This window comes from Lepidochelys kempii, chromosome 1, assembly GCF_965140285.1.
Source record: "Lepidochelys kempii isolate rLepKem1 chromosome 1, rLepKem1.hap1, whole genome shotgun sequence".
Lineage (NCBI taxonomy): Eukaryota > Metazoa > Chordata > Testudines > Cheloniidae > Lepidochelys > Lepidochelys kempii.
In genome coordinates, this window is record NC_136380.1 from 170,074,050 (window position 1) to 170,101,317 (window position 27,268).

Here is a 27,268-nt window from a genome sequence, read left to right on the forward strand (position 1 = left end):
TCTGCCCACTTGCAGTATTTTAGACCTCTGCAAGAAAGATTGAGCAGTGTTCTAAGAGGCAGTTGTATCACATTTATTAATTAGCTACTTGAATTGTGGCCTGTATTTACAGTGTCATCCTTGTCTTGAACAGAGCTGCACAAATGGAATTCCGGACACAGAAAAAAGTTGTTAGCTACACAACTTGCAGCCTAATTTTCCCTTTCATAAGCAAGATAGTGACCTCAGCTATTTACATAAGAGATTTCAAATGCTTGATAAATAGTGAAAATGTGCTACAACTGTACTATAACAGTCATACAAGTTAGACATTTGACTTGACTTCTGACTGATTTACCCATATCTGTAACTTAAGGATTTGTTAAGGACTTAAAAGGATTTGTGTAGCTTCTTATCAAGCTAATACATCGTTCAGAAGCAGCATGCTCACCCTTTTGGCAAATGAGGGAGTGCTTCAGTAATTCAAGAATGGTAAATTAAAAGTCACTGGAGGAATCTGCCAAGAGAAAGCTACAATGGTGAAGATGGCAGCTAGAGAGACTTAAATGGTAGATGGCCAAAACGGCATGAGATCCTTAGGCCTACAGGAGGGGTATGGAGATGCCCCTCCACCGAGAAAAATACCTCAGCCCCCAGATGTACCCTTCAAAAATAAACCCTAAAAATATACAAGTCTCACATATTTCCAATTCCTTGAAAGCCAGTTTCTCTTTACTTGTCAACAGCAACAACATAGTGCTTCCACCACTCCGTTTAAGTACATTTTACGTTAAGCATCTGTTAGGTTAGCCAAATTCTTGACTTAAAAGTTTTAAGAGTAACTTGACCTTTCAACATGGTACTAAAGATTTTCTCTTATGCAATTATATTTTTACTACTTGTCAAGTGACACCACAGCTTCTGCTGATGGTTCCTTATTTAAAAAAAATCTGCTTGCAAGAACAGCAAAAATGCATGGCAACACAATATTCATACTGTTTAAACAAAGGGGCAAAAAGTAAAAAATGCTCTATTCAGACTAACAGAAGTCTAGCAAGTCATTAATGGAGAAGCTCACAAATCATGGAGACACAGTTTTGTACATATTAACATGTATATGCCTGAATGAAGAAGTATTAATACCAGTCTCTGGATTCGGGATACATTCCAATTATATATATTTCAAAAAATGTATCCAAACCCTTAACTGTGTCCTGCTTAGGTCTCAGGAATGTGTAGTTTTGTTTCTGAGGCCTTAAAACATTATCTGAAGTTTGGAAAGAAACTAATTTTAAATAAGAAACTATATTTTTTCATATTTTAATAGGGAAAACTGTACAATAATCTGGAAGTCAAACTTCAGATTTTTATAAACTTATTTGCAACTCATTTTGTTTCTAAACAGGAAAGGACTGCTGAATGTGATTAACTTAAGTCTTCAGTTCATCAAGATCAACTAAGTGCAGGTATAAGGAGTAATGGCTAATATACTCTGCAGCGTAGAGTAATAAAAACTTCTTTTTGGGTGAGGGATACCTTTTCAAGTTTTTAATCATCTGACAGGAAAAACAGGAAAATCTTTATTAATTTTCTTTTGCTGAGTAGCCAGCATAACATTTTTCAGAAGTTAAGAACTTGCCCTCGTATATGCATGTTAGCTACACATTACAATGAAATACTCATAATTGGCTTTTGATCTAAGCCAGACTTAAATATGGATCTCTTTCTTCAGCACTGATCTTGAGTTTAGTCTATTCTTAGTTTTCTTTGCTTATAAACAGAGAAATTGTCTTAAGGACTTGATGCTTTCTATTATTTTTTAATGTGTCTGTTCTTTCTGCTCTGCTTGATTAGATGAGATTAACAGGCATGTTTAAGGGCAGCTCCTGCTTTAACTGTGTAAGCATCCAATTCCATTTTGTAGTTCAATAAAGAATAAAAAAATATCAGAAAGGGCTGAATTTAAACTATTGACCAGTCTGTTTCCTGTAAATGCTTCACTTTTCTTAAAATGCTGCAAAAAATATTTTGTAGGGCTGGACATACAACATGAACCAGTTCAGCTTTCCTCACCAATTTCAGCAGACTACATGACACAGTGGGTCTGTCTTCATATTGAAGAAGTTGTGGTGATCCCTTAACATAGCATATATTTCAGTGTGTTAAAGATCCAAATTTATGGGAGTCTCAGTTCTTTGTAGAAAATCATGCATCATATTGTACTGTCAAGGAATAAAAAGAAGTTTCCGATTCTGATAAAGATAACTGCTCTGGGTATATAAGAAAGGCCTCAGGCTCCCACTTTCAGGTTCTTGTGCTTAATTGTCTTTCTCAGTTTGCAGGGATGCAGTAGCTAGTGCTACTGCTGTGACTGGCTGTGCAATGCCATGGAGTTGCATCTTTGCCAGTTTCTTTTGCTCACACTCTGTGACCAACCGGTTCAGCTCTGCTGCGCTATAGCCAATGAGAGTTTTCAAGTCACAGACAAATTTGTACACAAACCTCTTGCCTTGTACTTTGCAGATCATATCGCCATCATAGTAATACCTTAAATGAGAAAAAGAAAAAAAATCAGTGCAAAGTAACAGAGCAATATTCAGTGTACGAAGCCCACCCACCCACCTGCCCACCCAATGATCACCCTGGAGGATACTGTGGTGCTAAAGGGTAGGTTCTTTTTCTCATTGTAAGATCTTGATAAAGATTTATTTTATTCACCAACATAAAAATAGACCTCTTCTCTCTAGGGCTCTCCCATTGACTGAGCATGTCTTCACTAGACCCGCTAAATCTATTGCAGCAGCGTCAATTTAGCTATATAGTGAGACCAGCCCAAGGATAAAGGAAGATTTATGCATTTCACTGCAGATAACATTGATACAAATGAGTGTACACTTAACTGGCAAAACACGTTTCTTGCCACATAGTATGTATGCAGCGTGGCAGAGAGGACCTACAGGACACTGAGCCAACAAGTCAGGCTACTTTAAATGATCCAGGTGCAATTAACGCCATCTTTCCTACTAATATCACAGAAGGTACAACAGAACCAAAATTCATTGAGGATGTCCTAGAAGAAAGATTTAATGGACACAAATGGCTGCCTAATGACTTTGAAAGCTCAAGCACAGGAGATAGCATTTTTCCTCAAATGTCAATTTGAAAATCCAAAATCTGGCTGGACAAGTTTTAATGAAAAGCGCAGTAACAATAATTCCCCCATAATAAATATGGTTACATGCTTAGCGTTCAGTCCCCAAACTCATGAAGCTGATACACTGAGTACTGTTGTGAAAAGACTTGCACAAATCACACATTATCTTCAACAGAAACATGTAATCAGGACTGTTTATCAAGCACTCTTCCCTGGTCTGATGGCACTAAAATGGATTGTACCAAAATATAAGGTTATCCTGATTCCATTCTTAGGAAGTCTGCACATATCAACGAACTTCCTAAAAGTGCTGGGCACTTCAGCATATTCAGGATTCTGGATTGTCGAGTGTGTGGACTGAAAGTGGAATTTTAGGCAGACAAATGAGAGCGCGTGTAATTGCTGGTAAAATTTATGCAAAAGCCACTCATGCTCACAAGATAGCTCTACAAATAATATGGCCACTGTTATTACCAAATAACTTCTGAGCTAGCTACAGCAACTTGACAAGAAACTCAGAGAAAAACCCCTGCAAGATTACAATAACTAAGGTGTCTGTTCCGTCATCTGCCAGTTTTCATGACCATATAGCATCATTTGTGCTAAGCAGCATGGAAAGCCATCCCAATTTCCAGTCCTGGTGGCAGTACATAGATATGGTATGTATCCTCCTATTCTTCAACCGAGTTCAACAGAATGGAACTTGGGAGCTTTACCTGTATGCTTTCAAAAAAATGCTTCTGTTCTCTCACTGGTATGATCACACAAATTATGCTTGATGAGCACCTGTGTACTCAGCAGAAATGAGCCGGCTCCCTCTGGAGATAATTTAAAAGTTACATAAGGGCAACTGAGTTTTGAAAGATTCCCACCACAGATTCAATCAGGTAGATCCGGACCACTTCCAAGGGTGGGTCAATGCCACTTGTAAAAAAGAAGAAATTCTAGATATCATAAGATCAGCCCCAGCACTCAGTAGATGGGCTCTCTCCTATAATCTGTGTGCCCAAATTGCAGCCCAAACCAAAAAATTATTTAGTTTTGGACTTGATGACCATTGGACTTGCATTGAATCCACAGCAGCATGAAAGAACCATGATCATGTTGATGAAAATAAAGTGTTAATGACATTTCAGAGGTTCAAATTATTCACTAGTGAGCCAGCCTCCAACACACTACAAAACATTGCAATGAAGGATTTGGCTACAGAAATGAATCAGGAAGCTCTGCTGAATGCAGAAATACATGAACAGGAGCAACTGAGTGCCTTTGTTCTGAAAAGGCTTATGATGCTAAAGGAGCAAAGTGCCCATATCAAGTTCCGTGACCTGAAAAAGACAAGGTGTCGGAAGCTTTTCTCCCTCTATGCAGTTGGGGGAAAAAAAGCAAAGCAAAGACAAGGTAGTCAAAATAAAGGCTGATTGTCTCACACCACAGCACATCATTACTGCTATAATGCAGGAAGGATGGTGGATATGCACAAAATATTGCGTCATGACTTAATGCCAATTCCACTTGTTCTTTCTGAGGTAAAGGGTATCTTAGCATTGGAAATAAGTCTGCTATGATAGGTGCTTTAACCAGGGGCATCTCTTGTCCTCATGAGATAACACCTGATGGTACATCCTGTCTGATGATTCCTGGCAAGCATGTGTAACAGCAATGGCAACACCTCTTCCACGTACCTTTGGTGACCTTGCAACATTTTTGTTAAGTTAGTTTTTCATTCTGGACAGCATTTCAGCAGGACTGATGTAACATTTAACAGATTCACACCAGATTCTATTAAGGTATGATACAACAGACGCATTCAAAAGCTTGTAGGCCAATTCAGAAAATCATATGAGAACAGACCTGTTCCACTACCCAACAGCTGGCCAGACTTCTTGGCCCACTCAGAAAATAAGGCTGGATCTGGCTTGCTTTTTCTATGACAAACTCCTAACCAATGCTCCACAAACCAATTGTCCTATCCGAAGGCTTTAAAGAAGACAGTACAGTTAAATCATCAACCTAATTGTAGACATAAGTGAGTTATGAACTGACCTCAAAGAGGCAGACACTAGGATTGTACAACACTGCATGCACACAGATGCGGACTGTGTTGTTGTGTCAGCATTGATGTTTTTCTTTTGTTAATGGCACACTATGAGAAAATGCCTCACAGCAATTTGTGATGAAGGCTCCAACACCAACCCTCCCCCCCCGGGATACATTCCTGTGCATATTATTCAAGAGAAGTTTCTGCCTGTATTTCCACAAGCAGATATAGAAACAATACTTTCTTTCCAGGCACTGACAGGCTTCGATACAGTTTCCCATATTGCTGGGCACAGCAAGAAAACAGCTTGGACAATATTTATGGAGAAAGATAGATTCCTAAGAAACTTAGGGAAGGATGATCTATAGAATGAAAATCATTTCAGCAGAAAAGTTCATCTGCAACATGAACAATTTACTTAAAAGAGGAGAGCTGCGACAAGTTCTCAAAGCGTCGATCACTAGGGGACTGACCCCAACAAATGATGCATTGTGCTACCACATCCAAAAAAGCCTGACTTTGCCTGCATCCACATTGTGGCTTGAAACTCCTACAATCCCACGCTGCCCTTACGAGAGAACATGAACTGGGCCAAATACAATGGAGAACTGATACCTAAGTTAATGTCACTAGAGCCAATCCCCCATATCTATGGATGTGTCAAAGGATGCCTATCAATACTGGAGCTGCAGAAATGCCACAATGGCACGCACTGGGCCTGTTAACGCAAGGGGTGTGTTCATACATATAGGACCCGTTAAATTATACCTGTTTAAACAATGCGCAGGACATACAGTAACTGTTTGTAGTGGATTTAAAAGATAGATATTTACTAATTTTTCAAATTTTACTTAAATTTTGTACTCCAAATTAGAAGATGAAATATGCAAAGTTCAGCTTAGTAATTATATTTTTAAAACAGATTCAGTACATTTAAATCATGAAAGATAACTTGTTCACCTACCTTTCCCAAAAATGCCTCCTATATCTTATTTTATAGGAAATGTGCCTAATCTATTCTATTGACAATGTTTTTAGTGGCATAAAATCTATTACTTTGTTAACTCTGAAAAAATGTTTTAATGAAAAGTTATTGTGCACTTTCTTTTAAAATACAGGACAGAATTTGCTAAAGTAACAGTCTAAAGTTATGGCCCTAAGCCCATATATTTAGGTACCTAAATGTTTTTGTAAATCCGACCCTTAACATGATTTGGGAGCACAATACCTACTGACTTCAGACTACAAAACCCAGATGAAGGAAAATAGCTTAGTTGAAGCATTTCAGTTTTCTTGACTTGTGAAAGTTCAACATATCAGATGGTGATGCTGGCTGCAAACAAAGCACGAGCTATTTTCTTATCAATTGTGTGTCTGAGTTTGTGTTGTTCTCACATGCTAATGAGGTCCTGAACTTGTCTTTTTCAGCACATATGAGCATTTTAAGTATGATACTTAATAGGGAAAAAAAAATCTATGTAAAATCTGAAATTCTGCTAATAGTTTGGCATGTGGCAAATCTCCAAAAAGGGCCATAATTTTGGAGTTTAATGTACCCACCCTACACACATGATCTGAAAGCTCATTTTATGTGCAATTAGATGAAGTATGATGTGGAGCTGCCAAATGGTGCTGTAAGCCTGTAGGTGAGGTGAAACAATGGTACTCAAAATGTGACAGTGTCATTTTTTGCACAGTTCCAGAAACACTGCGGTTTTTTTGGTTTTTTTGTTTTTTTTACTGTGTAAGTTAATTTCAATACCTTAATGTGGTATTTATTGGTCAAAGCTACCAAATGAAATTTGTACTAAAAGATTTTTAATGGGCAAGTTCTCTCTGCCCCGAGAAATGATGAAGCTGCTTAGCAGGTGGAAAAAATGGCAAGAGCATTGTACATACCCTACATGCCGCTGCCAGTGAGATACAGTGTAGACATACATCTTAAATTCTGTAACTAAAGCTGTTTCAGTGACTATTTCCCCAAGAAATTGTTAAACATATTATCCAAAGATTATCAATCATAGCATTTTCCATTTGTTTTCTAAAGGCAACCACTCATACATCCAATGACCCATCCTGCTCAGCTGATGAGAATGGCAACAGAAGGTGGCATGGTGGTCCACACCTGTTTGTTTTTTAACTGATGTGCAATCATAAAAGACCATACGTAACTGGCAGAATACTACAGTTAGAGAAAAGTATACAACCATTTCATAAAATAATTTAGTTGTAGAGCTTCTTACCGTAGAGCACGACTAAGCTTCTCATAGTTCATGGTGGGTTTATTTTTACGTTGTCCCCATTTCTGTGCAACCAGCTCAGGTTGATTCAGTTTAAATTCCCCTTCATCGCCAACCCAAGAAATACAGTCTCGAGCATCTTTGTCAGTAAGAAGTTCTAGCAAAAACTGCCATAGCTGAATCTGGCCATTGTTTCCTATTGAGATAAAAGGTCATTAAAGATAAAAAGAAGTTATTTTCTACAGAGCTGAAGTTATTTTAAGAATTCATAAACTTCAGTTTAGGACAGCTCAATATCTATGTTATACCGTGGCCAAGATTGTAAGTTAGAATCTAAGTGCACGTTTAGGCACTTAAACAGTTGACTTGATCTTTCAAAAGTGCAGCACACCCAGAAGCTCTCACTGAAGTCTTGGCCTAGAAGCCCAGTTCTAGGTTCCTATTTTTGAAAATCTTTAGACTACTGTCACAAGGCACTTTGCAGAGCGTGTCAATCAAGCAAAACTTAAATGTGGTTTTGAGGTGAGATTTGTTTTTTTGGAGACAGATGAAGTAGCAACTCCTAACTGAGGGGAAGGGACAGAAAGGAAAGCAATATTGGAGGACAGAAGCAAGGTAACAGGGAAACTGATACAAAGAGTTTGGATGAAGAAAATCTAAGGAGAATTCTGAAATTAAATTGCATAGCTAACGTGCAGTTTTCCTAAAAGTGCCTTCACTTCATAGAGATTAGCAGGTCTCCAACTGGTGAAGTTACCAGCAGAGTAAGAAGGAAAACTGAACAAACAGTATGCAAAGTGCCAGGTTAGAATTCTGGAACATATTTGCCAATCTCCGCTTCCTCCCCGAATGATCCAGTCAGGAGGAGAAAAAACCTGAGCACATGGTATTGAGTGGGAGGAAGTGGGGCACGTTTAAGACAACGGTCAACCTTGCGTTTGTCTCATCTACAAGATAGCACTTCCATCAACGTAGTACTAATGTAGTACTAACTCAAAAGATCTGAGGGCTACATACTGTACCAGCACTTCCTGTCGCACCTGGATTTTCCCTACAGGCCTCATATCCAAGTAAGCAGCCCTTAGAAAATTTGGCAAAATCATATCTGTAAGGGATATGGCTGTATTCTGCAAATTCACCATGTGATTTAACTGTTAAATATTTACAACGTTTACATTAAAATAAAATTGAGAAAATACCTGTTCTGTTCCCAGGTGAACTTCTGTCTTCTCCTGAGATTCTTGGCGCTCTTTGTACTTTAGCTGCCTTTGCACTGCTGTTTATTACTTTAATGGTGGTTGGGGTAGCAGGCTGTACAGATGCTGGAATAATTTGCACAGCTGTGAAAGAGCAAACATTGGAGAACAATAATTATAACTTGTTGGTACAACAACCTGATGCATGCATGCGAGAATAAACACACACAAAAACACACACACACACACACACACACACAGTAGAACCTTAGAGTTACAAACACCTCGGGAATGGAGGTTGTTTGGAACTCTGAACAAAACGTAATGGTTGTTCTTTCAAAAATTTGCAACTAAACACTGACTTAACACAGCTTTGAAACTTTACTATCCAGAAGAGAAATGCTGCTTTTAACTATCTTAATTTAAATGAAACAAGCACAAAAACAGTTTCCTTACCGTGTCAAGTCTTCTTTTCATTTTTAAATTCCCCCCCTTTTTTAGTCGTTTACATTTAACATATTACTGTATGGTATTTGCTTTTTTTTTTTGGTCTCTATTGCCTGACTGCGTACTTCCGGTTCCAAATGAGGCGTGTGGTTGGCCGGTCAGTTCGTAACTTTGATGTTCATAACTCTGAGGTTCTAGCGTGTGTCTGTACATCAATATTAAAATTCAAAATATTTCCCCTCCGAAGAGCTACATGGATATTCATAAACCTACACCTTAAGAATAATTTTAATTGTTGCTACCATTTAAAATGGAATTGGTGTTAGCATTGCAGTATATATGCTACTTTCTTTTAAATACAGAACTGATTTCTGATATATGTTCACCAAGAATGCAGTTCTGAACAGCTGATATTACAATGTGACACAAGTGAAATATTTATGGTGCAGAATAATGGTAAAGTCAATTGATCATTATAATAAGAAAGTTAGAAATTCAAAATTCTGATTAAATTAAACTCTCAAAGTGGCTAAAAATTAAAGCTTTGCTTTCAAGTTGAAAAACATGCAAAAGATGTGTTATTTCTCTGTGGCTTTTTTGACTTTTTGGTAGCATGAGTGCTGAACCCACATTTCTAGTTGACAAACACCTGTCTTAATAATTTACTGGCATGACTACTCACGCTGATCAATAGTAACTGTTGCTATTTCTCCAGAGTGTTCTTGGCTAGCCAATACATCTGCCAAGTAAAAGAAAAATATTTAAATCTTTATTCAAATCCTTACCCCCATAAGTCAACTGAATGCCAAATGGATTTATAACCGAGAAAACAAGCAAGGAATGCAGAGAAACAACATAAAGGTTGTAGAGTGTAATAAAGATGATGACTTTTAAGAGTAAATATGTAACACCACGTGAAAGAAGTATGCACAGCCTTTTTTATGTCCTTCTGGGCATCTGGGGTGGCACTTTATTTTCACGAATGTACTTTTAGAATATTACACACGCTTTTTTTTTTTAGTGTTTACCCACACAAACTTTCTATTTTGCTTATATGATGTACTTTTTTCAGTGTCACAGACAGAAAATCAGCCTACCTAATTGTATCTAAACATTGAATACACAATAGATTAGCTGCAGTGTATATGGGCTAAAGAATTAGCTTAGTAACTTTCACATTTGTGTGAGACTGCAACATAGTAAATAGCACTTAACATTTAATTATGAGACTGTCAAATCAGAAGATGAACCAAAGCTAATAATAAAAACATAAATCAGGAATTTTCAGGTATGTTGCAAGAGCCATACCTCTTATACCTTACTTCCTGTATTAGATTAACAGTAATAAAATTTGAGGAAAGATGGGCCAACCAGATTTAAAATATAGACGTTTCTTTTCGTAACAGCAAGTATTCTCATTATAACATATTCCCTTATCTTGTATTTGACACCCTCCCTTTCACTGCTAATGGAAAGTGGGAAAATAACCTGGACTATTCACAACTGTCTTTATCTTTCCACAGAAAAAAAACAGTAACTAAATCAGTCATTAAGAAAGCTCACATACATTTTCGAAGAAGCTCCAGGTGGCTCCAAAGGATTTCTCCCCGAGGGACCCTCTGGAAGAAGTCCTCTTGATTGAGGCTACATAACTCTCGGCCTGGAATACTAAGAGTATTGAGGTCTATGTCAGTCATGCTGAATTCCTTCATCACCCATACCACCCAGTGGAGTACTTGGTCTGTTGACCACTGTACAGGGTCTAGGAAAAAAGAAGAAAAATATATTAAACAACTGATAACTGTAAAAGGTGTGCCACCCTGTCCATTTTAGACACTACAGAACTATTCCCTATAGTGACTAACAATAAAAAGAACCACAGAAAAAACACTGTCCCATGTGATTGAAACAAGTATGACTGAAAAGTCATATGAATGAGTTGTTAAATTTTTTCTTCTTTTAAAAAGAACTAATTCTTAAGTTTTAATAACAAAGCCTGGTCATGCCACAAACATTCTTTGCAGAGAAACAAAAAGGGAACATAGTAGAATGTGTGGAAAGCCACAACACAAAAGCAATTTTGATTCTCAAGATGCCACTACAAAACTATTCCTATGGACTTGCTAATTTGCTTTCTATGGCTTTGCCTGAGACAGTGCAGTATCTGGAGTGCTAGGCAAGCCTCTGACTTGGATCACCATTTCTTTTCGCCATCTCGGAAAATTTCTGAGCCCTCTATTGCTCTCTCTACCAATTTTTTTTGTTTCATTCCTTCCAATATGAATCATTAACCTTCCCTATGTTGGGATGGAATACCCTTCCCCAACCAAGATCTAGGTCAGTAACACTGTGTGTGCAACCAGCGAGGAGCTGAGGATATTGGTGGCTAGTGAGAGTTCTAAGCAACATCATTAAGCTTCCTAACCTTTCTGGGAGAAGGATGAATAGTTTTGGGTTTTTTTGCCTTGTTGTAACTAGGCCAACTGGGTGAACGGTTAGAACAGATGGCTGTCAAAAATTGTTTCATGTGCAGGGTCAATTTTTTTTCCTGTTACTATTGTCATATCCTGTAAGTTCTTTAGGCTAACACTATACTCCATAATAATGCTTCTGTGAGCACAGCATAACTCTGGAATCTACGTTGGGACATGAGAGCCGTTTATCCTCCAAACCCCAAGAGAGCTCTGGGAAACAGCTTGGCATCATGGATCGCCACAGATATAGTTTCTGTGATTTTCTGAACAGAATGGATCAGGAAAGTTCTCTCCTCATTCCCTCATCTAGGAAAAAGATGTATCTAGAGCTGTATCTTGTCTGGTTTCTTGAGGGGCTTTTGAGTTTCATGGCTGAGACAAACATGCTTTAGCAGTGACTTCCACTGGTCATGAAACTCTCCCCGACAGGGTCTAGATCTTGTACTTGGTCAGCAGAAACCTCTCACTTCAGCAGTTCTGAACCTGGGACCACTGACAAAATGCAAGAAGAATAGGCAGTGCCAGAGTTTTAAAAATCTCGTATTAAAGAGCTAACTTTGCATTTGCAGCACACTAGTCCCCGGAAATAGTAAAAGAAATATGAGAATGCTCCTGGTTAAGACTTAGACCCCAAGAAATATTCTAGAGCTGGGGAGGCCCAAGGAATGGTGGTGCTGCTGGTGGTGAGAGTTCTCATCATAGCTCCTGGAAGTCACAAAGAACCTCCAGACAGTGAGCTTCTTGTTTCTTAAAAAGGCTAAGTAAGCTGTCTGCCAAAACACCAAAAATTATCTACTTCTGTTGTTGCCTTGTCTCCTGAAATAACTTTGACTTCTCAAAGTGAAAATACAATGCACTTAAGGTCCCTCTTGGTAAACTGCGGCTCCAAAAAGCAGTTGGGGGCATTTTTCCTTTGATTTAGCATTTTCTGATTGTTCCATGCTTCCAGCAAAAAATAGCCTGAAGGAGAAAATGACAGCTAGAAACAGCTGTGGAGGACACCTTGTATGTTTCTCTTAGACAAGAATGAAACTGAAGAAACAGAACAGGGACGGTTAAAGGGTGGAAAATTCCTGGATGGTGGTTAGTTTTTAGCTTACTAGTCAGAACAAATAATTGGAAGGAATAGAGTCTGCAATATCACTACAAAACAGGGCTTGATTTTACTCCAAGCTACAGGTTTCAGAGTAGCAGCCATGCTAGTCTGTATCCGCAAAAAGAACAGGAGTACTTGTGGCACCTTGGAGACTAACAAATTTATTCACTCCAAGCTACAACTCTCACTGTCTGTTGCAAAGTGCTCTGGATTCTCAAAAGAGGCAAGTGATTTCTGAAAGCCTTGATGAAGCTGAAAAACAACTCCCAGCAGAAATGCAATTTATACACATTTATAGAAAGGTCAGGCAAAATGAAATCTCATCTTTGGGGAATCATACAAAAATTCATTAAAAAAATTGCAGGCATATATTATAAAGCACCAACAATACATTCAGAATACAAAAGGTCCTCAAGTGCTTCCTTTCTCTCCAATTCCATGAAGTCAGGAAAATCTGATATGGTATTTAAAAGCTATCCTTTTTGGCATTCACTTGATTAAGACATTTCTACTACCAAGAGGAGAATTCCAAAATGTCTATACTTGGGTTGGTCATAAGAGAGGCCAATTTTTGTTTTCTAGAAAATTCTCACCTACATAATGGAAAATAATTGTAAACCTTTGAAATTACAATGGTGTCACATTCACAATGCTGATTTTCTTCTTTGAGAAAGCAAAGTTTTAATACTAACAAATCTATAAAGTTGATTTACAACAGTTTATTTAACATTAGATGTTTTTAGTATTATGTTGAAGAATGTAACTTTTCTTCTTGCATTATGGATGGCATGCTGTGAAATTTCAAGAGATATTCACATGAATATCCCTAAGCTTTTTGTATCAAACCCGCAATTAACAAGATATCTAGCACAATGAAAGTGAATTCAGAAATGCTTGTATGTCAAAGGGATCAACAAAACAAAGCCATTGCTTCAGTTATTTCTCTGAGAATCTGTTAAGACTATCAGCCAATTTAATACCTTGTTCCCTTGTAAATACCTGAGACTGAATTTAACTTTTTCCAACTACTAAAACCAAACAATGGCAAGAAAAGACAAACAAATCTGAAATTGTTGTAATGTGTTTTGTACCATCTAGGGTTATCACTTGGGGTTCCTCAACAAGGGGGAAAAAAAAAGGGAGGGGGGCAAGTTTATGGGAGTTTGTTTACATATTACAGGTTGATTTCATGAATATCACTGGAGAGTACATTACAATGATTTACCGCAGTTAATTTTCACCTGGAGAGTCCAGGGTTCAAGTGTGGCATAGGTCTCACACAAAAAGTTTCAATTTAGCTCCCAGAACACATTTACAGACATTCCATATTCTATAATCCTAGAACAATTAGTCTTTTCCATAGTGACCCTCTTTTGAAAAGATTATTGAAGTTTAAAAATTAGGTACTTTAAGTACTTGAATCTAAGTGTGGCTTTTCATACAAATCTGATTCTGCTTGGTGCTCCACATCCTCCACTACTACTGTCTTTAATGAGCCCTGAAGAGAGTCAGGAACACCAGAGAACTGGACCCAAGGTCAAATTCATACACAAACAGCTTGATCTTCCAGTACACATATTTTAAAACTACTTTATGCAATAGACCAGGGGAAAACACAAATTTGTAATATAAGTAAGCTGTGGAGGAAACCTACCCTCTTCTACCAAGGAACTATCAGCCATGGTTCCACCTCCACTTTACTTACTCTATCAAGCTATTTGTACTACACTCATCACCATAGCATATGAAATCTCATCATAGTATCTGAGCACTTTAATAAATGTTCTCTTATACAATACCCAATATCAAATAATTCTCAATTATTAAAAACATACAAACTACTCAACATTGTGTTTTATTACCATAGGGTATTCCAAGGCGTTCTTGCTCCTTTCTGTAGCCTTCCAGTGCTGCAGCCCATCGAGTCACTTGCTCAGAAGTTTCATCTGATATTGTTGTAATGTGTTTTGTTCCATCTAGAGTTATCACTTGGGCTTCCTCAACAAGGTGAGCTTCAGCTTCAGCATGGTGGGCATCCGGATCGATAACTACCTCCACAGTTTCTACAGGCTTTACAATTTCAAGGATGTTTAACTTGGGCTCTATTCCTAGATATGGATGAAAATACAGTAAGGTAAAATACATTATTTTTGAGCACTGCAAAAGCATTACTCGTTTCATTTAAATCTCACCAAACATACTGTTACTACATGCTGAGAATCAGATACAGAAAACATCAGATGCATTCACGGTTAGCATCACATTTTCAGAATGATTCATATGACTCAACACTATCAAGGATAGCAGACTCAAGGTGATATTTCTTCTCACCCTTCACTTAAGCATACACTTATAATTTAGTAAAGTGAACATACAAATAATTATGCCCCTTCACCCCACAATCCCATGCGTTTCAAATTTAGTTTTTATATATACCCACAAAACACATATTCAACTGGCAGCTCCGTATGCATACCTAAGGAACTATTACACTTGTCCTATGAAGGAAATATAGTAGGTCCAAAAATATGTATTACTTTCAGTCTTCAAAAGTGGTTACTTTTAAAGTGTCTTTGAAATTATTACACACACTTTGGTTAGCATCACTTTAAGATACCCTATAAGATACACCTACATTGTAATAAAAGACCTGTAGCATGGCTGCAGCTGACCTGGGTCAGATGACTTAGGGTCACAGGGCTCAGGCTATGGAGCTAAAAATTGCAGTGCAGATGTTCAAGCTCAGGCTGGAGCCCAAATCCTGAGGGGGAGGGGAGGGACTCAAAGCCCAGGCTCCAGTCAAGCCCTGCAAACCCAAATCAATTGACCCTGGCTCTGTGACTTGGATTTTTACTGCAGTGTAGACATACTCTTAAAGAGGCAATGTGGTTTAGTGGATCAGACGACTGGAAACCAGAATGCTCAGGTTCTAAATCCAGCTTTACCAGCAATTTGTTCTGTGGCTCTGGGTCAGTCCCTACCTTTTCCACCTGAGTTTCCTCTATCTGTAAAATGGGTTAAGTAGTATTTATCTATTCTGCAGTGGCGTTATGAGGATTAATGTTTATAAAGCAGTTTGAAGTGCTACATAAATCATTAGTATGATTATAAAATAACTCAGACCTTTACTTTGCTCCAAGAAATCTTATAGTCATTCTTAACTCCAAACTTCTGCTCTCATTTGTCTCCCTGGTAAGTAAGCCTACCTATCAGTACCTCCTGGATACTGCCAGATTTCATTCCTTACCCTTCTCCAACATTACCTTGATGCCCTCTTTATGTGTCATCTTAAGTTTAGATTTTTAAGGGTCCACAATTCAAAACCAGAACAAGAAGTTTCAGGAAGCAAGGTCATACAACCGGTTTTCCATCAAACTCCAAATCCACTCAAAATTTCTACCCCCCTCTTCTAAGTTCTCCATGAAGTCACTCTACTATCCTATTTTATCATCATCACTCCTATTCGACCTCTCTCTCTAGGTACACACACTTAGGCAGTGTCTAAATCTTGCTGCTTCTTCCTGTGTAACACCTTGAGTTCTGGTTTGTTCTCTCTGACCACATACCTAAAAGGTTAATCTAGGCCCTGATTACTGCAGCCTCCTCTGTGGCCTTGTTAAATGCTATCTTGCCCAATTTATATCCATTCAAATTCAGATACAAATAAATCTCCTAGCTCATAATTTGACTGTCACCCGCACTCCCTATGTCCTACTCTATTGACTCCCCCTCCTTCACACATTTAACACAAACTACTTGTCTTTATTTTGAAAGGCCTTTCATGTTCTATCACCATTTGAACCATCATCTCTGATATGACAATGAGACAATGACCCCCATCTCCTCTGCACCAACGATGCCAGTCTTGGCTGCACATTTTTCAAGTTCCGCAACAAGCACCTATGCGCTCTCTGCCACAGTCCCTCTTCTGGGATTTCAAGTAAAAATACACAGTCTTTGTTCTCCTTCAAACTGACTTCTGCTATGATGCCTACAAAAACACTTCATCACAGTTGGGCAGGTAGTGTGCTGTGATTACTGCTTATCATGCCGATGAGAACCATCTCACGTTACTTCATCCTTCACCTCAAACCCCCATACGGTTTACTGTATAAACCTGCTGGTTCATCTATATTAAGTTCCTTGAGGCAGCAGCTGCCTCTTCGTTATGTATGTACAGTGCTTAGCACATTGGGGCTGGGTCTCCAGGTGTTACTGCCACAGAAGTTAATATCATCTACTCACATAATTTATTTACAAAGAAAAAAATGCAAAATAGTGCTATTAAAACAAGTTCATTCTTGCTTTTCTTTCTTAGGAGTATTAAGCTCTACCTGAGAAAAGATGACAGAATTAGGAACAAGTACATGGACAGGATAAGTACATTTTATTCATTCTACAAAGCCTTCTACATAAACCCATCAAGAGACATGGGACAAAAAACAGGTTTGATGCTACAACACTTGGTGAACCACTAGTTTTGCTGACTACTATTAAGTGTTATCTGTTAGGGTTTCATTCTTGTCATGAATATACAGAGAACTGTATTTCTCTCTCAATAAGTGTTTTCAGGTTTAAATTAGCTGAAAGTAAGAAAACATCAATTACAAAATACCTTAACTTTAGACTTTCTAATTCAGAGGAAATTTTTATTCTTTCTTCCTTTAATCAAAAGGTTCCTTAAGGAACAAGAGAAATGCTGAATAAAAGTGTTATCCTTTGTAGTGAAGATGTTATTTCAGTGACAACAAAATTTCAGAAAGGATTCTATTTAAAAAACAGTTGAAGAGCACCTTTAACTAGCAAAACAATGAAGTCATTGTGACTGATAACTGCAACTCATTTGAAAGAAACCACATTTAACTTTTTGATTTCCAGGAACCCATTCCAAGCACAGAGGAGCAAACTTTGTCCTGTTACACCCATGCAAACCTATCTGAACCCAAAACGAACATACAGTAGTAAATGATAGCAGAATCTGACCTACTATACGAGCCAATAAACAGCCACTTTTTTGTAACAAGAACTGTATATCTAATCTGTCATGCACCACATTGAACATATGAACATAAACAGCGTGTTGAAGCTACTGGGGTTAATAAAAATTAGTAACTAAACAAGTCAAAAGTGAACTGGATGCTATTTATGTTTAACCAGTTGTCAAGGTTCCTCCCCCACTCTGAACTCTAGGGTACAGATGTGGGGACCTGCATGAAAACCTCCTAAGCTTACTTTTACCAGCTTAGATTAAAACTTCCCCAAGGTACAAATTAATTTTATCCTTTGTCCTTGGAATATCCACTGCCACCACCAAACTCTAACTGGGTTTACTGGGAAACGTAGTTTGGACACGTCTTACCCCCCAAAATCCTCCCAACCCTTGCACCCCACTTCCTGGGAAAGGTTTGGTAAAAATCCTCACCAATTTGCATAGGGGACCACAGACCCAAACCCTTGGATCTGAGAACAATGAAAAAGCATTCAGTTTTCTTACAAGAAGACTTTTAATAGAAATAGAAGTAGATAGAAGTAAAGGAATCACCCCTGTAAAATCAGGATGGTAGATACCTTACAGGGTAATTAGATTCAAAACATAGAGAATCCCTCTAGGCAAAACCTTAAGTTACAAAAAAGACACACAGACAGAAATAGTCATTCTATTGAGCACAATTCTCTTCTCAGCCATTTAAAGAAATCATAATCTAACACATACCTAGCTAGATTACTTACTAAAGTTCTAAGACTCCATTCCTGGTCTATCCCCAGCAAAAGCAGCATACAGACAGACCCAGACCCTTTGTTTCTCTCCCTCCTTCCAGCTTTTGAAAGTATCTTGTCTCCTCATTGGTCATTTTGGTCAGGTGCCAGCGAGGTTACCTTTAGCTTCTTAACCCTTTACAGGTGAGAGGATTTTTCCTCTGGCCAGGAGGGATTTTAAAGGGGTTTACCCTTCCCTTTATATTTATGACACCAATAATCCAAAAAAGGATGTAATGGTTCTTATTTTGTTTATCTGTGATATAATGAGAACTGCTGTTGGAAACTGTCTTAAGAGTCTTTGGGGAATTAGACATTTTAGATATCAATAAAACCTTTCAGTAACTGAATACTCATCTAAACATGACTTCTGACATTTTTATATTTTATACACCCCCCCTTTAATTTTATATTATACACATCTTTTCATTTTTTACATCTCTTTGTAAATATATATATGAAAGGGTGTGCACCCGTTTAAATTTCCTTAAGATGTATACAGAAGGCCTGAACTAATTATTTGTGTTACGATAGCACAAAGGGGCTGCAAACACAGATCAGAGTTCCACTGTACTAGGTGCTGTACAAACAAGGACAACACCTTCCCAGACAAGAGACAACAGGTAGATGAAACAGAAAATAGGGGTTGAGAGAATGAGGTAAAGTACAGAGATTATCTCATAAAATAAGCACTAGTATCAGATCACTAGTGCCTATTCACGGTCAGGAGAGGTGTGTGTGATGCTGTATAAAATGGAAGATAACTAGTTCACTCATCACTGTTACAAAGTTGCAGTAAATCTTGTATAAAGTATGTCATGTAAGGGATCTATGGAAAAATTATTATTTGTCAAGTATGATTACCTTGTTTAAATAAATGTATCACCATTGTATCTGAGGTTATAAACATTGGCTCTGCATTTGTATATAAACTATGTTCTGTTCTTGAGTGTCACCCACAAGGCAAATTTACATCCAGACTAGCCATCCCTGTGTTGGGCCATCCATGTGTTGATGGGCTACGCACATATTAATGGACAATTGAGTAGACTCAGCTCACCCAGTGAGCACCTCCTGGAGATGTTTCAGAGAGCAGTGAGGCAATGGTTGCCCAATAGTTCAGCAAGGCATGTAAGGACATGTGATCCAAGACTCCATCTTTTGCCAGTATCTTTCCATGCACTTGGGCTGAAAGTATAAATGAGACTGTAACATCACTTCTTGGTCTTCAATCCTGCTCCACTTCTTCGGACTGTAATTTCTAAAATCAAGGAAGCTTTGAACAAAGAACTGATGACCCCCACAATCTTTGGGGTAATCCAGAGAGACTTATTGCAAGCTAGCAGACTTACCATCACTGCTATTATCCTGACCTACAGACTCTGAAATCAGTTGTAATGTATAGGATTCCTTTAAGCATTTAATAGCTTTCCTCTTCCTCTTTTCTTTTTAAATAAATCTTTAATTAGTTTACTACAGATTGGCTGCAGCAAGGTATTTGGCGAGATCCTGAAAGCATATATTCACCTGGATTGAGTGGCCATCTCCTTGGAGTTGGAAGATCCTATTATATGTGATTTCTGGTTTTAATAATCATTTATCACAGAAGTCCAGTTGTGTAGGTGGTAAGCTAGGAGCTCGAATGCCTAAGGGGGACTATATTTTAGCTTCTTGTGATACAGGAGCTCATTTTTGTTACTAGCTTTGTTACCTCTAATGATAGAATAAACCACCAGTTTTGGGGGGTGTCTGCCCTATTTCTTACAGTCTGTCCTGAATTTGGCATTCTCAACCATGACCCATGCCAGGTAGCGTGACAAGGTGATCCATAAAATTCTCAACAATAAGTAGTATTAGAGTTATTTGAAGGAGGAGAAAGTGGGGGCTTCACAGACTTTTACAAACATAAAAGGGGTAGCATGGGAAAAACACAAAGGTGCTTTGAGAGATAAACAGAGTAAAGCAGATGAAGGCTGGCGTGGTTGACAGCGATAGTAAAGATGACAGTTTTAAGGTAACAGATTTCATAGGTAGGGAAGAAGTAACTGATAAAAGATCTTACAGGTGAAGACAGGAAACTTGTGCCTGATCTGGAGGAGAAAGGAAAGCCAGTGGAGGATGTGACCAGTAAGGTGGCCAAAAAGCTTAACATAGCAGCAGCATTTTGAATGAACACTACGATCTGCCAATCACAATGCACAGATGCAAAAAAACAAAACAAAACAGATACTCCACATTTCGGTAATTTGTCACACATTTCAGTTACTTCTGACATACATTGACAGGCTTGAAGATTGAGAGATATACGATCGCTGTCCACCATATTTATATGTTATGTGGAGATACAGTATTTAAGTCTGTAAGGCTGTTAATTCAGTATCTCTTTCCCAAGTGTTAAAAATTCTTAAAATTATAATAATATAGTCCCTTTGGAAATGCAATGATACAAATTGCTCAAATAACTATAAATCTAATTAAATACAATTAGAGAATCCCTGTTCAAAAACAGTGTCTATACTGTAAGAACCTATGAATGGTCATACAACACATTTTTTCTTTAACGAGACCAATTAAAATGGATTTTAAATATTGTAAATTAACATTCAAAATTACATGAGAAGCTGTGATCTCTGGATGAAAAGGTATTATATAAGCGCTAGGTATTATTATTTGACCCTATCATTAAGGCACACGTCCCATTGATGTAAATGTTGGCAAAGTTCTGCTTTCAGTTACTTGATGGCAAAAGTCAATTGAATTGTTCTGGATTCATACTGGTGGAATAGCAGAATTTGGCCCTCTTACCTCACTCTACCTAGACACAGGGTGAGAGGGGAAAAGAGTAAAAAATACAGAATATGGAAACATGAAATGTATAAAGAAGTACCAATATTTAAAGTGGCTGATCAAATGAAGAATTAGTCATGAAGATTGTTAAATTCAAACAAGAGTTTTATAAACAAGTTGAAGTATTTAAATAAGCCATCTTATTTTTTTTTTTAAATATATGCAGCAACAGTAGTTATAATTCTGTTTTATATAAAACCAGGGGTTAAAGGCCTGTATTTTGATCCCTCAAAGAATGAAAACAGGCATAATAAATAAAGCTTTTTAAAACTAGAGAAGAACTACTCACTATTATAACAAAGATCAAATCATTGTTTGTTAAATGACTACAAGCCATTGAATCTACTGCTTTACCCATACCAGAAAAAAGTGATGAACTAACTCTGTAGATGGATCAGATCATAAGTAGCATTATTTTGAAGTAATAGCCTGAGACTAGCTTTCTGAAATGCTAAATTAAAATACATTCGCCAGATTTGTCTGTCTTTCTTTCCACCTCACTTCTTTCAGCTACATTTTAAGAAAACAGAGGACAAGCTCATGTTTCCTCATTCACACTAGCCTAACACTGGAGGAAGAGCTTTGACTTCCAGGAATACATTATGTCTGACAATATCGTTCTTTATTGTAGTTTCAACCAGTTTGCCAGTTTGGTCCTCTCTCCTTTGCACCTTACCCTCATGGCTAGGAGTTTTAGGCAGACTGAAGTCTTTATGATCTGTGCACAAGGACTCACCTGACTTGGACAGAGTCAGGGAGGGATCCTTTCTTTCAGGAACACATCTGGAAGGGGATCTGTTCATGTGTTTGCGAAAGTGCCCCTTACTCTAATGAGAGGCCCGAGTCAGCGATTCCTTGGGCTTAACAGCTCTGGCCTCTGCTCCAGAGCGCATGCTCAGAGGGGCGGGGCTTACAGACTAAGGCCAATGTACCAGGGGAGGGAGCGGTATCTCCCTGGCCTGTAGCTGACTGGAGTATATTGTCCTTCTCCCTGAGGTACTTGCTTAGTCAAAGCTCCTGTCCCTCATGGGTTTGAGGAGATAAGGAGCAGTGGAGCTGTACTTGGCAGAGACATGAGCCTCCTCAAAGCGGTAAAGACGGAGCTGGCGTTCATCACTGACTGAGAAGAAGGGGCAGGAGATAGTTCTTAAACCCGGCGACTCTGGGCATAGTCCCCAAGAAGAGGATCTCCAAGGAAGGGAGAAACTAAACTGTACTAACTAGAATATAAAAATCATTAAAACGCTAAAAATACTAACGACATACAATCATATTTACAGGTTTTGAAGACTATGTGAAGATAGCTTTGAATACAGAGGATTACAACTCGGGACATGTGGCACTAAGAAGGAATTAGAGGAGTGTCTATCCACACCACCCCTTATGGCCTTGGCATAGAGCATGAAGAGAGCAATTGCATAGGCACAAACCAACGGATGCTACTTGCTAGAAATCTCCGGTCTCAAGAACACGAGCACATGCGTACCCATGTGTGGAATACACACAGGGACAAGCACTAGAAGAAGAAACATTGGTTATGTGTCCCTGCGGTTTAGTTCAATATATCTTAGAAACACAAGTATCAACAAAGAGATGACCACTTTAGGCTTTTGCTTCTGATCTTTAGTACATGATCAGTTGATAATGCCACCATAATTTAATTATTTGTGAAGCAGTAAGTTCACGTTATATTGATGTGTCTCTCAATTAGCAGGTGGCAATTCTGCTTCATTTGACTAGATATTTTGCCCAGCATGAGACAAACAACTGCTTGACCTCATTGAAAGGTCTCACATGCAGGGTACTGCCAAGTTCCTCCTTGTCACCATCCCACCAGCTTTCCTAGTTTGAGATTTATATAAAGTTACTATGGAAGACAGACACATTTTGGGCTGCAGAAACATCAGTCCATGACAAATTTTAACGGACACTCTATAAACATATGGTGCACAATGGAAAAAATCAACCTATAGGAGCATGAATAATGCAGTTATATTTTCAATGCTACAGTTAAAAATAGTAATGCATGAATACACTTACAATATGGCTCACCTTGTATGACAGCAAATAAAATGCTTAACTGCTTACCTTGCCTGGATATTACTTGTACACTAAGCTGTACTGTTCCATCTGTCTTTACTCCTTGGTCAAAGAGACTGCGATCTGGGTCCAGCTTGATACAAGGAGGAAATATTTTTAAATTACTAGACTTATAATTAAATGCTTTTATAAAGTTATCTTGTATATTCAGTTCAAAAAACTCTGTACATATATGTCAGGGAATCAGAATACTTGAGTTCCTAACTGCAGCTATCAAATATTTTTAGTCTTAATCATCAAAAGCGTGTGCAGCACTGTACAAGTCATAGTAGACATGCTCTTTACCCAGAGAAATTTGAAATCTAAAGAAAAATTACTCCATGCTGATGAACAGTAGCTCCAATTACAAAAATTTTTAAAAGGAACTGTCAACCTGCAGTCTAGTCAATTTAAAAAAAAAAATTAAGTTAAAAGTAGTTTGCTGCTATGCAAGAGACCCCAAAAATGCCACAGGGGAAATAGTGAAGCCAACTATAAACAATGTACTGTCACAATGCACAAAGTAAAAAAGAAAAACACTTCTCTCTCTAATCTTAGGTGGTAACTGCAAAAATGCACAAAAGTGTGATTTTTAAGTTGACAGTATCCCTTTAATACAGATACGTAATACTATTTAATGGTCACTCACCACATCAATCAAAGATAGTTGTCTAGACAATCTTCACTTTATGCCTCTGAAATACTACATCATGCCACATTGGCTGTGATTCTGATTAATTCTTTAATGTATCTTTTACATGGACTTTAATACCCTTATTGTTACAGTACTATCTTCCTCTCTTCTACACATCAAACTTTCTGCAGAAAATCATTTATTTCACTCAACAGTATATAAAAAAAAGCGGTGTATTACTGATTTGTCCAGTACAATAGAATTCAAAGTCACATCTCACGCTCCAGCCACTGCGTGGAACCAGCTGGGAGCTATTTCCACCAGAGGCTATCTGATAGCCCTACTCTCTGTATCCTCTGGATAACAGCCCCAATTACTAATCAGTTAAAATTGCTACTGGGAACCAGCTAGAGGCTACTTCTATCAGGCCATGATCATTGACATCAAGGAGACTACCTTCATTTCTGTTTTCACCTCTATTTCTAGCAGAGCAAAAAATGTTCTCTTCCCTCAACTTCCATGTTTAGGTGTTGGTAAAGAAAATGTTATATTCTGGGACATAACACTGTGAGGTCCAATACAAAGAAGCATTTCTACTGTAAGGGAGTCATTAACTATGTTTTAGCTCTTAAGAGAGCCTTCTTTCCCTTCCTCTTTTCATCATTATATCAAATAAGGCTATGTCTTCACTAAAAGTGCTGCAGCTGCACCGACAGTGATGTGAGAGGTCTTCCTGCCACTGTAATTAATCCACTTCCCCAAAAAGGCAATAGGTAGGTCAATGGAAGAATACTTCCATCCACCTGGTGATGTCTACATCAGGTGCTAGGTCGGCATCACTATGTTGTTCAGGGCTGTGAATTTCTCAGACCCCTGAGCAACATACCTAGCTCAACCTAATTTTTAGTGTAGACCTGGCCAAAGAGACAGAAAGGGAAAGAGGGAGTTGGTTTTTCACCACTGATCTAATGAAAACCCCAAATGAGGCTAACAACACTGGGAGAAGATATGTTCTTTTCATTCAGTGCCCTTCATGATCGCCTTCAGTTACATCTGCTTTAGAAGCAACTACATTAGTAGAACATAAATACTATTCCAGGTCTTCACAATATTCCACTGCCAGCACCTCACTGCAAGGGAATCTTTGCAGTAAGCTAGACTCTGCTTCAAACAACATACTACAGAGGTTTAAAAAAATTCTGAGATTACAGATTTCTATGCAGGGAGTGACAGCAAAAGCGCTAACAGGATGACAAATAAAATGATTGTAAGCCTAATAAAATCCTCCATGATGAATTATAGTTATCAAATATTAAAGTTTTGAGAATTTGCAAATAGATCCTTAATAAGGATCTATCACAGTAGTTCTCAAACTTTTGTACTGGTGACACCTTTCACATAGGAAGCCTCTGCGTGCAACCTCCCTTATAAATTAATAACACTTTTTATATACTTAACACCATTATAAATGCTGGAGGTAAAGTGGGGTTTGGTGTGGAGACTGACAGCTCGCGACACCCTATGTAATACCCTCACGACACCCTGAGGGGTCCCGACCCCCAGTTTGAGAACCCCTGATCTATCAGCTAAAACTGAATCCTTTTTAGCTTCATTAATTGGTACTTTAGATATATTGAAAGTCTACTGTGCTCCAATACGTCTATAAGGTGCCACAGGACTCTTTGCCGCTCTTACAGATCCAGACTAACACGGCTACCCCTCTGATACTTGAAAGTCTACTGTAATCTTTTAAAAATATATTTTGTCAAACAAACTGTAACTCAGTGACTAGTCATTTTCACATCACAATAGGTCAATAATAGCATAATGTGGGAGGTCTGAAACAAAAATGCAGTTTTAGCAAATGAAACTTTTCAATATTTCCTGAGCTCTGAAATAACTCTTAGTGGCTAGAGAAAGTCAGCTTTATAATCTTAGTTCTTTTCTTTGGGCCCTCAGACCTCAAGAATATTTCCTGCTAAACTTAATTTACTTGAAAAATAAACTACATATATATATTTTTGACTGTGACAACAGAGCCTATTTTTACTATCTCAGCTTCATAATAAAAAAATACAAGTCACTGAAGAATCTAATTCCAACGTCAATATCGGATACATCTTTGTGTCCTGAATATAGTATCTTGTGATCATTTTTCTGTTAACAGATATTTCTAAATTTGATTTTTTATTATGCAAAGAATCTCTATGTTACACACTTTGGCAACAAGTCTAGCTAGAAGATAGCTAAAGGAAAAAATTAGGTAACTGTACATTTTTGTGTAGTTGTAGCAGGATCTGAATTAAAAAAACTGAAAGACTTTAATATTTGCTATTCAATTCCTGCATTTTGTCTTTTGAAAAACTATACTCATCATTCCGTAAACTTAAAAAAAAGAAAAAAGAAAAAAAGAAAAAAGTGACCTGTCTCAGAAAGAAAGTCTGAACTACAACAACTTCACCTACACCTGTTGCCTACAGCATTTTTCATCAACACGGATAAGGTAAGAGCAGGGGTGGTCAACCTGAGCCTGAGAAGGAGCCAGAATTTACCAATGTACATTGCCAAAGAGCCACATAATACATCAGCAGTCCCCCCCCACATTAGCTCCCCCGCCCCCAGCACCTCCTGCTCACCTCTCCCCCACCACACCTCTCCCTGGCGTGCAGGAAGCTCTGGGGGGGAGGGGGAGGAGTGAGGGCACGGCAGGTTCAGGAAAGGGGGTGGGAAGGGGTGGACTGGGGGCAGGGTCTATGGCAGAGCCAGGGTTGAGTAGTGAGCACCCCCTGGCACATTGGAAAGTTGGCACCTGTAGCTACAGCCCTGGAATTGGTGCCTATACAAGGAGTCGCATATTAACTTCTAAAGAGCCACATGTGGCTCCGGAGCCACAGGCTGGCCATCTCTGGGTAAGAGTATTAATAGATACAAAAATCCATGTTTTCTTTCTGGGAAAATAGGAGCATAACTTCTCATCACTAAGAATGTCACTCCTACAGCTAGTGCGATCAAGCATTTGTTAGCAGCTCCTATTCTACAGATAAAGAAATATACACACATACTGTAATAACTACCCAGACAGAAATTCATAAGAACATAAGAATGGCCATACTGGTTCAGACCAAAGGTCCATCTAGCCCAGTATCCTGTCTTCCGACAGGAGCCAATGCCAGGTGCCCTAGAGGGAATGAACAGAACAGGTAATCATTAAATGCTCCGTCCCCTGTTGCCCATTCCCAGCTTCTGGCAGTGGAAGTTCCAGAATATATGGCTCTCCTGTATGGTGAACAGTAACCACACATCAGGGCCAGCAAATATCTTACA

At 38.3% G+C, this 27,268-nt stretch overlaps 1 protein-coding gene across 3 annotated transcripts in view; it reads right to left on the reverse strand.

Annotated features, from left to right (window-relative positions):
• Positions 1-937: 937 nt before the first annotated feature.
• Positions 938-27,268, reverse strand: part of GABPA (GA binding protein transcription factor subunit alpha) — a 38,124-nt gene continuing 11,793 nt past the window's right edge. For all 3 annotated transcript variants that reach the window (XM_073363135.2, XM_073363164.1, XM_073363146.2), the window contains exons 4-10: positions 23,320-23,404; positions 14,490-14,735; positions 10,625-10,819; positions 9,740-9,796; positions 8,614-8,754; positions 7,418-7,610; positions 938-2,526 (exon numbers count right to left, since the gene is read on the reverse strand). In XM_073363135.2, the coding sequence (XP_073219236.1) occupies positions 2,298-2,526; positions 7,418-7,610; positions 8,614-8,754; positions 9,740-9,796; positions 10,625-10,819; positions 14,490-14,735; positions 23,320-23,404 (1,146 nt within the window). In that variant the 3' untranslated portion in view covers positions 938-2,297. The remainder of the gene's footprint in view (positions 2,527-7,417; positions 7,611-8,613; positions 8,755-9,739; positions 9,797-10,624; positions 10,820-14,489; positions 14,736-23,319; positions 23,405-27,268) is intronic.